We start from the raw sequence: 12,094 nt of genomic DNA on the forward strand, positions 1-12,094 counted from the left end.
AGGGAACAATGAAAATACACATAAGAGCAGCCTCTATCTTCAGAATGGCATGGACTTGTGGTAAAACCTCTACTCTACATAACCAACACCCATGACAGAAGTTGATAAAATTATTAAATTAAGATGCAAGGAGAACATCCATTAGGACCACCTCTCTCTCGAATGGGATTCATTTGTAACAACATTTCAAGGCCTTCCATTTTGAAAGATTCACCATCCAGATGTTTTGCAGTAATCATATCTCAAAAGTAATAACACAAAGTATGATCACAAGTTAAAGCTATGAAGGACTAGACAAACTAAAATTTACACAAATTTTGTCAAGAAACAACTTTTTTCCTTCATAGATGTGTTTGTGCATTTCATAAAGCAACAAAACAGAATGGATCTCATGGTCCAGCACAAATATTAACCCAAACAAAAGGAAATTTAGCTACGACAAAACATAATCAAGTTCTTAAAATAAAAACAAAAAAAAAAGAGTATTAAAAACAAAACTAAACTTGTTTTAAGCCTAGGACCCAACATCTACAAGCTAGACTCTTCAACTTCCAAAACTTCTGGGGCAAAAAAGCATATATAATATAAAAGAAGGCCCAACTCAAACCTTGATCGATGATGTAAGGATCAAGCGGTATGGATGCGATCAGATAAATCACTCCATCATGCTACCAGCATCATCATTTTCCTCCTCTCCATCACTTAGCTCAAGATCAGCAAGCAGGTCCTCCAAAGGCATGGAAGGAACATCATCCCCACCAGCCGTTGATGCCATCTCCGACGGCTGATAATCTTTGTTGCGGTACAATGAGATATTAAACCTCAGCTCAGGGTTCTCCTCCAAGTCCCTTAAGAACTCCTCGTACTCGATATTCCTCTTCTCTTCGTCAGCTCTGCCCTTGGAGGTATTGTCCACGTCCATGTTCAAGCTCTTGAGTTTCCAAGGTCGAGCCTTTCCACTTCTGTTGCGGCGCTTCTCCTCGTAGCTCTTCTTTATCAGAAGAGCATCTGGCAGGTCAATCTCGAGATCGCCGCTATTGGCCCCATAGAGGTCATAACCTAGGGCATAATCGCCGGGATTCAAGAGCTGGCCGAGATGGGTCCGGACAGTGAAGATGTTGTCGTTCTTTCCGAAATCCGACAGCCGGGCCACCTGGGCATAAGCCAGAGAGTACCTCGATCCCCCGACGGTGACCTCCGAGGACTCCACCTCGATGTCGAGCACGATGTACTCGACGAGCTGGCGGCTGGAAAGCAGGGCTTTGAAGGGGGCCCGCCAGTACTGGCTGGCATCGAGAAAGGCAGAGCGGAGGGTAAAGGGGTCGAGGAGGGCAACGGAGTCGGAGATCTTGGTGCAGATGACGAGGGGGCCGAGGTTGCCGAGGGCTTGGGCGACCTTGGGAGGGAGACAGACGAGGTCCTCGCGGCAGATGGGGCAGATCTCGACGGAGAAGGTATGCTTGTAGTTGTAGATGTTGCTCTTGGGATCGTGGGAGACGAGCTGCTTATCGGAGCGGGAGCGGACAGGGACGACGCCGGAGATGAACTCGACGAACTTGACGGCGTGAGAACGGCTACCGAAAAAGAAGTCGAGACCACGGTCGGCCTCTGAGATACGGAGGGCGCGGATGGCGGCGCCGTGCCGGAGGATGAGCTGCTCGAGGAAGAAGAAGGTGCGGCGGTGGGCGACATGCTGGCGGAGCTGGACGGCGGCGGACCACTGGTCGGGGTTGGCCTGGGCGCGGGAGCAGGCGGGCAGAGCTGGTCGTGGACGGTGAGCTCGACGAGGTGGGACTGCTCGAGGATGGCGCCGTGGAGGGCCTCGCGCTGGACGCGGAGCTTAAGGCGGAGGCGCTTGGAGTGGGGCTCGGTCCAGACGAACTCGGCGTGGACGAGGCGGACGTGACGGGTGAGGGCTTGAGGCGGCGGAGGCAGAAAGCGAGGAGCTCCTTGGACTCGAGGTCGGCGCGGATCCAGGTGCGCGGGGGATGGAGGTAGCTGCGGCACTCGGGACAGTGGACGACGGCACCGTGGCGGGGGAGGCCCTCGGTGATGTCGACGCGGGAGCGGAGGCAACGCACGCACATGTTGGTCGGGTTGGGGGCCATCGTAACGCCGCAGATGCAGCACAGCACCGTCCCCACCGTCTGTGCCGGCACGAACATCCCCGAAGCTCCCAGCTCCATCGACGACGGCGTCGTCTTCTCTGGGGTTAGGATTAGGGTTAGAATCCAATTCAAGTATTTCCCTACAACAACTCCGTATGTACTTCTATAAAAACCCAGAAATCAAAAAGCTTTTAGAATAAAAAAAAAAAAAAATCCAAAATCGGGCATCCGATTCTCCTCTCCTTGCTTTTTAACCCAAAATATCAGTCCAACAGAACCTCCGGAAGAAATAAAAAGCAAATAAAACCCCACAATTTAAACTCGACATAAAAAGAAATCAAACCAAACCTTTTCGGATCTCAAATATATACTAATCCCCGTCTAAATCACTGCGGAAAATCAAATAATCGCATCAAATCACATCAAAAACGCAAAAAAAAAAAAAAAAAAACGAGTTTTCCCTCCTTACATTCAAAATTCCACAACCAAAACTAGAACAAAGAGATCCTAGAATGATCCAGCTCCAAAGACGAAGCAGCGCGAAGGTCCCCGCCGGCTTCGAACGGGGATCTGAGATCCGATCCCCTTCCGGCCTCCGCGCCCTCCACTCGGTGTTCCTTCTCTGGGGATCGCTTCCCCAAACGTTTCCCCCAGCTCGGCACCGTGGAAGCGAGGCGGAGAGGAAGACTGGTCTCGGGAAATTGCGTCCCAGTCGCCGCTCCGAGAGGGAAGAGAGAAAGCATTTTATTATATTATGCGAACCGTCGGATGGAGATCGGATGGATCAAAATCTCGTAGGTCCCATCTCGCACCGGAAAGGGCCGATTGTTTATATATATATATATATATATATATATATATATATGTGTGTGTGTGTATATGTATGTATGTATGTATGTATATGTATGTGTATGTATGCACCTCGGATTTTTCATATTTTTGAGTGTTTGAATTATTGAATTGTGTCAAAAACTTGTTTACTTTGCATGCTTCTGATGAGCTGAAAAAATAATCTTGGGGACCAATATGAAATGGGCATTACTACCAGGTAGATCAACCCTATCAATGTGCCCTAATGAGATCCCTTTTAGCAGGGATCGATTGTTTATTTTTTCTGCAAAAATTTTACCTTGAGTGGCCTGATCTTGCCATGCACCAACAGGTTTTCTTTTCTATTTTCTGACATTAATGTATCAAGAGATTGCCTTCTTACCACATGTATAATGAACCCAGAATATGAACCTGTACAATTACTGTACAAATTTCTATATTATACAGAAAGTCTTCCAAGTTGTATGTAGTCTGAATTTAAAACTTAATTAGTCTAATCTAAAGATTGGAAGGTGTGATCTTTGAAAGTCGTTTAAGATAATTAGAAGATTATTCTCATTTTCATATAAATTTTCAAGTATTGCAAGTACATGCTGTGCATTTCACCACCCGCCAGCCTTGGGAACCCATGAATTTTACTCTTTTGAATAAACCATTGGCTCATGGAGCTACAGGGAATGATACTGACAGAGAAGGGTAAACTCCGGCCATAGTTGTTATGTCCCATTTTTTGATCATCCGCCCAAGCTCACATGGAGTATATTATGCCTTCCAATGGATAAAAGTATGTGTGGATCGACATGTTGTCCCAATGATTGACCGATATATCAGGGAAATAGTTTGGCTAGTAAGATCTTCTACAGAAAATCTAGCTGTCTTCTACGTTCTGGTGATCTATTATCTGTTTTGTTGTTATGAGGCATTTATCTTATTTCTTCTTCTTCCTTATCCTTGCTTAGGGTTTTTATGTGGATCTCATTTTGAAACACATAGCCTGCATTCCAACAACCTGTAGAAATTATCATGCCATCAAACTCAGTTGGCAATTTGCCAGAAAAATTGAGTAAATCATCTTCGGAATTTCTCTATCTGTGCTGCATCCAGGTACAATAATTTTTCTATGGACCTTATGAAGTAACAGAATCTTTGTCTAGCACAAGGAGTTAGGTGCATGATGCTATCCTTCTCTCACATCATAGAATTCAAGGTATTATTTAGAGGGAAGTACCATTGGTGTCGGTTTAATTTTATGACTAATTTGGATTCTTCTTTGTGAAATAGGTCTAGGATATTCACAGTGATATTAACGTGTGCTCAGCCACTGTCTCTTGTGGGCATTTCCCCTATGTTGCTATTCATCATGCCATGCCCTTTCACCAGTTTATGACAGTAGCCAGCATTCATATGAGTGATGATTTCACATGTTTTACAAATAACAACATGCATACGTTACATGTCATTGAGGAATAAGATGGTATTTTGATAAATCAAAGTCCAACCCATGTTTCTGTCAGCAACAACCATAGGATTGTCACATTTCAACCCCAATCTCTCAACTATCAAGAGATGCTGTGACCCTGCCTTTATCCTGTAACATTTATGGTCTTAGTGTTAGTGGTAACAATACATTGGTGTAAAATAACGATAGGATGTTTAGCTGTTGCAACTCATACAAACACTTCGCCACCTTTGTTTGCCATCCACCTCTTAAGGCTTTAGAGCTGATAAAGAGGAGGCACTGTCATTTCTTTATTTGCTTCACGTGATTTCTGGTCTTGAACTTTTCATAAACACGGGAGATTATCTGGTTGACAATCCCGAGAAAGGTTCCATTCCCAAGCGGTTATTCAATATACCAATATGCTTTCTCAAGCTTATCTCTAGTCAGCAAACTTTCTTCATTGCGTCATTTTATAGTTGGTTGGCATGACAATTAGAGTTTTCTTATTCTTTCCCCCTATTTATCTGCATCCTTGACTTCCTGATCTTCTGTTTTACCCTCTGCAGATTCTTGTCTTCTTCACAATACTGCTTTGTGGTTCCATGTGCCTAACTTTATATTTCTTTTACACTTTAAATGAGTTTGGCAATTGCTAGTGCCACTTGTTATTTGGACCAGATTGATGTAAATTGTTCATTCCTAGAAAGAGCCCGGTGAATAAAGAAAAGTTTGGGCTGCTAGCAAGGACACACAAGTTCACTTAGGAGGTCCTTCAATTCCTCCCTTTTCCTGCAGCTGCCGTTTTTTATGCAGCTTTTATTGTTGCTGGAACTGTAAGGTATGGTTCAGCAAGAAATACATCTCATGATGAAATAGGGGTTAAAGACAAAGCAATTGTGCATGATGAACCTACTACACAAGAAGTACACTGTAAACTTGGTTAAATTTGTCCTTTCAGATTGACCCTTATTTGTGACATCTTTGATATTTTATGTTGCGTAGCTGGTAGGCTGTTACTTTTGTGGATGGGATAAAATAGATGGAATTCAACTTGGGAAAATGTTCTGAAAGAAGTATTACCAACTAGTTTCTAGGAACCTGTTTGGTTATGCACCTGTTTGCTAAAGCCTGTCCCCACCAATTGTGAATCAAACCTGTCCAATAACAGTGCAAGTCCTTCTAAGTTATGGGTCTTTTGAAAAGTTTTTCACTTCTGTCAGATCATTATTGTAATTTAATTGGCAGTCTTTGACATCATGAAGCATCATCTGACAAAGCCAATTAAGGAGTTTCTGATGGCAAGTGACATCAATATCTCATTTATAGGGATAAACTGAAATGGAGACAGAGCTTGAAACCCTTTGGCTTTAGGGAGATTTCCAAACATTTGATCTTTTTACTCATCATCATAATATCCTTCATTAAAAAAGCACTAATTTAAGTTAATAATAAAGGTATACATAGAGTTTATTTAAGCTTAAATTATTGCAAAATATACTTTGCTTCTTGTTGGTGCAAAAATTCGTTCGCGCCGGAGAAGCTGGAGTCGAGGAAGTCGCGGTCGCCGCCGGGACCTGCAAAGGAAGTCTAAACCGGAAGTGGGGTTGCTCCGGCAAGACCCTCCGACGCTCGAGTCAGTTCTCTGCCTCAACAAGAATGGAGTGCTCGAACGAAGAATTTAGCAGAGTTTTTAGATGAAAGATGAAAGCTTATAGAATAACGTATCTGGGATCCCCTTTTATAGGCGGAGGGGGCAGTAGCCTGATAGCGACATCTGTAACCGTCTGGCAGTGGGCTGCCCAGGGTCAGACGGAGTTTGCTGCGAAGAGTAGTGGAGTGGACCCGTGGCTATCACCGGGGTGTGCCACGTGGAGTCAGTTACGGGGAGTGGAGCGGCGTTCGCTGTCGTGACTCGTCATGGAGTGGTGGGATCGCACGGGATCCGCCGCAGGGAGTGGAGCAGAATCGTGGCCGTTAATACGGCCTGTCAGGGAGTAATGGAGCTGCGTAGGGTCCGCCGCAGGGAGTGGAGCAGTGTTGTCCGTTACTGTGGCCTACCAGGGGGTCCAGACTTGTCGGTCGAAGTTCGGTTGGAGTCGGTAGCGAGGTCCGGTATCTGTAGAAATTTGGACGAGGTCTTCCCGCAGTCGGAATAGAAGACGGAGTCTGGCTTCCGTAGGAGTCCGGACGAAGTCTACTTGCAGTTAAAGTTAAAGGCGAAGTCCGGCTCCCGTAGGAGTCCGGACAAGGCTTACCGGCAGCTGATGTTGAGGACGGAGCCCGGCTCCCGTAGGAGTCCGGGCGGAGTCTACTTGCGGTTGAAGTTGTTGGCGGAGTCCGGCTCCCGTAGGAGTCCGGGCTGAGCTCGCAAGGGCTAATCCCGCTGAGAACTTCGGCCGTGGGTATTTTGTACCCAACACTTCTTATTGAAACTTTTTAAGATTTGTGTGCTTTTTTTCTACGTTCCATTTTCTTCATGCAACAATGGGTGTATTAACTGACTGATGTAAGACTTCAATGAAGAAGAGGTCCTATAGGAGTCCGGGCGGAGTCTACTTGCGGTTGAGGTTGTTGGCGGAGTCCGGCTCCCGTAGGAGTCCGGACGAAATCTGTCTGCAGCCGTTGGAGTCGAGGACGAAGCCCGGCTCCCGTAGGAGTCCGGGCGGAGTCTTCCTGCAATTAAAGTTAAAGACGAAGTCCGGCTCCCGTAGGAGTCCGAACAAGGCTTACCGGCAGCTGATGTTAAGGACGGAGCCCGGCTCCTGTAGGAGTCCGGACGGAGTCTACTTGCGGTTGAGGTTGTTGGCGGAGTCCGGCTCCCGTAGGAGTCCGGACGAAGTCTGTCTGCAGCCGTTGGAGTCGAGGACGAAGCCCGGCTCCCGTAGGAGTCCGGGCGGAGTCTTCCTGCAATTAAAGTTAAAGGCGAAGTCCGGCTCCCGTAGGAGTCCGGACAAGGCTTACCGGCAGCTGATGTTGAGGACGGAGCCCGGCTCCTGTAGGAGTCCGGACGGAGTCTACTTGCGATTGAGGTTGTTGGCGGAGTCCGGCTCCCGTAGGAGTCCGGACGAAGTTTGTCTGCAGCCGTTGGAGTCGAGGATGAAGCCCGGCTCCCGTAGGAGTCCGGGCGGAGTCTTCCTGCAATTAAAGTTAAAGGCGAAGTCCGGCTCCCGTAGGAGTCCGGACAAGGCTTACCGGCAGCTGATGTTGAGCACGGAGCCCGGCTCCCGTAGGAGTCCGGGCGGAGTCTACTTGCGGTTGAAGTTGTTGGCAGAGTCCGACTCCCGTAGGAGTCCGGACGAAGTTTGTCTGCAGCCATTGGAGTCGAGGATGAAGCCCGGCTCCCGTAGGAGTCCGGGCGGAGTCTTCCTGCAATTAAAGTTAAAGGCGAAGTCCGGCTCCTGTAGGAGTCCGGACAAGGCTTACCGGCAGCTGATGTTGAGGACGGAGCCCGGCTCCCGTAGGAGTCCGGACGGAGTCTACTTGCGGTTGAAGTTGTTGGCGGAGCTCGGCTCCCGTAGGAGTCTGGGCTGAGCTCGCAAGGGCTAATCCCACTGAGAACTTCGGCCGTGGGTATTTTGTACCCAATACTTCTTATTGAAACTTTTTAAGATTTGTGTGCTTTTTTTCTACGTTCCATTTTCTTCATGCAACAATGGGTGTATTAACTGACTGATGTAAGACTTCAATGAAGAAGAGGTCCTGGACAAAAAACAATCTTGATGCTCCTTGTTTTCCAATTTTTACCCATCATTCCATCCCAGAAGCTTTTTCCAAATTCGCATTTAAGCTCCTAATGAGTTCGTCATATCAGAAGGATTGTGAATTGATAAACATACAAAGACTATTGTCACAAAAAGAAGAGCACTATATATATATGTGGAATGTCCGATCCTCCAATACCACCCTTACCCTGTACGCAACCCATGACCACACATGAACACACAGCATTTTGCATTCTTGTCATTGAAGTATTTTTGAAGACATGTTCATTGTTTTTTGAATGGTGCAATTATGAAAGTATTTCCTATTTTATTGGATGAACATCATAATCCTTTCCCAGTGTTGTCAGTAATATCAATATGCCTCCTCCATTAAGTTCCATCTTTATCCTAATATGGATTTTTCTTTTTTCAATCTTAAACCAGTTTATAATATGCTTGCTGATCTTGGCAGTTGGGTTCTCAAAACAACAAGCATTTTGTATACTTGAAAGTGAATCATTGGTTTCATGTGCTTGAATCATTTTATGGATATTGCGTCTCCCCAACCGCTGCACCATTCTTATGTATGATGTGTGTGTTTTATTACCTTAAATACTTGATGCTGATATTGACATTGCTATTATGTATTGAATTATCTTGTTTCATTTGCAATTTTCTTGCACCTTGTCACTTGAGATTATTGTTAGCTTATATGAAACAGATCGTGGTGTAGCATTTTTTTATATGTATATGCAGTGATAATTCTAAAGGTGGAAGTGGTGGTCTTCTTGTAGGCTTCCTTTTAGGTGGAGCAATGTTTGGAACACTGGCATATATTTTTGCTCAACATGTACTTATCTCTTTTGTAGAATTTACTTCATGGATTTGTTTGAGAATCTCATGTTTGATTGGTATTGCACATGGATATGATCCTCAGCACATTTCCTTTCTTTTTTTTTTCTTTTTTTTTTTTTTGATATTAGCACACTCCAATGTTATATGACAATTTCCACTACACGCTGCTTCTCCCACCCATGCTGGAACACTAGTACGCATGTAGTACAACTTTTCTTTCATCTTGCTTGTTCATGATATGTTCAAGCTCTTGCCCCCATCCTAGTGTTTAAAATGCTTCGATATGCATCCTGACATGTTTCTCATGACCTCCTATTATAAAGGTACTAGCTACTGTGCAGGAAATGCATGTTCTCAGCTCTTGAATGTTTCTTGATGTTTTTGGTGCTTGTAAAATAGTTTCCTACTGGAATATACTATTCAAAGTTTCAAAACGTAGTTATTTAATATTGTCATGCACTGCAGCATGATTTTAGATCATGTTTACTAATAATTACGTCCGTCAAACCTAGCTTTTTTTTTTTTTTTCTCTCTAGCTATTTATCCCACAGATTAGAAGATCAATGCTAAACGAAGATGAATATGCTTTTGAAAGATGAAGCATCTTATATATTATGATGATGGCCTTGACGTGAATAACCATCTGTATTCTATTGTGCATTTAATAGTCAGATGGTATTTTTTGTTCCTAATAGAATTCTCATATGTGGACTTTAAAGCAGAGGACTCAATCAAATGCTGAATAATAAGATAAGCCGGCTGAATTCTCCAATCGGCTATTTTTCTTCACGTTTGAATGGTTTGAGATGTGTGAATAACGTGGCAACAGAATTGCTGAAGCTGAATCAGTAGAAGCAATAATGTAGAATCTGCAGTGTGGTTCATAGTCTTTTATATTGTGTCTCCATTCATTATGGCTATTTCTATCTTCTATTGATAATAAAAATATGCTCCTAAATACTTTTACATGTTGCATAGCTTGGATTTATAAATTCTGCAGCTGTTTTAGAGCCATGACATTGTTCTACTATAAGCCTGTTTTCTTCATCTTATGACCGCGAGGTGGATTCCTATATATATATGCATGTACATACTTGCATACATATGCATATGAGGAAATCAGACAGCTGATTCCTCCAAAGAATGACATTTCTTTTCTTGCAAATTAAATTTTGGGTATCAATTGAAATATCTCAATAAAAGTTCTTGATTGTTATATGTGAAACAAAAAAGATCTTATTGAAAGAAATAAAAAAAGGAACACCAAAACAGAAATAGTAGCTTAAGACCCACCATGTAGACGACTCTATGTATATATAGGTACACACATACATATGCATATGAGGAAATCAGACACCTGATTCCTCAAAACAATGGCATTTCCTTTCTTGCAAATTAAATTTTGGGTATCAATTGAAATATCTTAATGAAAGTTCTTGATTGTTATATGTGAAACTGCAAAGATCGTATTGAAAGAAATAAAAAAATGAAGACCAAAACGGAAATAATAGCTTAAGACCCAGCATGTAACGTTCTAAACAAATCATGAAGCTTTGCTGGTACCACCACCACCACCACCACAAGGGGCCTCCCCTAGACAAAGGCATCGTACAGACACCATACGAAGGTTGAATCCCCATGAAAGTAACTTAACCTGCAAAAAGTAACTCAAAACACCTTCCAAGCCAGCTTTTTCAGCTAGTAAATTTGAAGCCAAACAAAATTAAGCAGAGAATGCATTATTTTGATCTAAGCGCAGGCATCGCTAGACCAACAAGACTGATCTGAGAATTGGGTTCTCTGTGGCCAGAAACCTGTGCACGGCGCGCGCATCACTCTTGTAGCTCAAACATGCAAATACCATGCAAGCTAGTACTACATGGTCTAGATGCCTCGCTGAAAATTTTAGCTCATCAACTGCTGTGTCTCACAGACATTCCGTGAATGAAAAGAAATTTTCTAAACATGAAAGTCCTTTTTAAACATATACTATCAATGTCGTTAAATAACAATCGAATTACTGATCATCTATCGGTAAATTGAATGTCAACCAATAATCGTAGTAGAGTTTGTCGGACTTAGTTTGTATACTTTTTAGATATTTGATAGGCGGTGATAAGTCGAATATTCTTCAACTGAGTGTTGTCAAGTCGATGTATTTCCTACTCGATCGGGATCGAGTTGGCATAATATTCCGCTTAGCTAAAACTAAGTCGGCATGAGTAGTCATTTAATTTAAGTTGATTTTTATAATAAAAAACTGAGATATAGTCACTACAAGCTGACCATTTATTTGTTGATACTGTTATTCGACTTAAGTTGATTTTTATAGTAAAAAATCGAGATATAGTCGATAAAAATTGATTGATTATTTATCAGTCTGATGCCATTTTGTAGATAACTTGTAGATGACTAAAACTTTCACGATTCTAAATCTCAATATTTCATTCCGAATATATCGTATATATGAATAATTTTATTGACAGTACATCTTCAAATTATCAGCATTTCAAGTCTGAGAAATAATCGTTCCATCGAGAGTTTCTAGCTGATATGCACCTGGATGAAGTGTCTCGGTTACTTTATAAGGTCTTTTCTAGTTTGGAGATAATTTTTTTTGATCCAGAGGCTTTGAAACTTCTGTTTTTCTTAGGATCAGATCTTCTGGACGAAAGACCTTCGGCTTGATCTTTGTATTATAATATCGGACTATTCTTTGCCGATATGCTGCCATCCGAACTTGAGCTTGCTGTCGGACTTTCGAAAATAAGTTTAGATCAGCTCTTCGACATTCAGAATTGCTCGACTCATTATATTATTCAACTTTTACTGATGGCAATCCGATCTCAAGTGAAATCATTGCCTCAGTTTCATAGGCTAGGTTGAATGACGATTCTCCTGTCGATATACGAAGAGTTGTCCGATATGTCTATAAGATCGGATATAATTCTTCCATCCAGAGATCTTTAGCTTCATTCAGTTTGGACTTGAGACCGTGTAGGATTGTTCGGTTTGTTACTTTCACTTCACCGTTGGATTGTGGATGACCAACTGAGGTGAGCTTGTGCGTAATATGAAATTTCGCATAAAACTTTTTGAAATTCTGATTGTCGAATTATCGATCATTATCGGTGATGATGGTGTGTGGTAGACCAAAT

At 43.0% G+C, this 12,094-nt stretch overlaps 1 protein-coding gene across 1 annotated transcript; it reads right to left on the minus strand.

Annotated features, from left to right (window-relative positions):
- Positions 1-315: 315 nt before the first annotated feature.
- On the minus strand, positions 316-2,844 carry LOC140857136 (uncharacterized). Its single transcript, XM_073255561.1, is given in 4 exon segments — positions 316-1,755; positions 1,758-1,911; positions 1,914-2,206; positions 2,578-2,844. Coding segments are annotated over 3 exon segments (1,527 nt in total). The 5' UTR covers positions 2,187-2,206; positions 2,578-2,844; the 3' UTR covers positions 316-655.
- Between the last annotated feature and the right edge of the window lie 9,250 nt (positions 2,845-12,094).

The sequence above is a fragment of the Elaeis guineensis genome, chromosome 4 (assembly GCF_000442705.2).
Source record: "Elaeis guineensis isolate ETL-2024a chromosome 4, EG11, whole genome shotgun sequence".
In the NCBI taxonomy this organism is placed as follows: Eukaryota; Viridiplantae; Streptophyta; class Magnoliopsida; order Arecales; family Arecaceae; genus Elaeis; species Elaeis guineensis.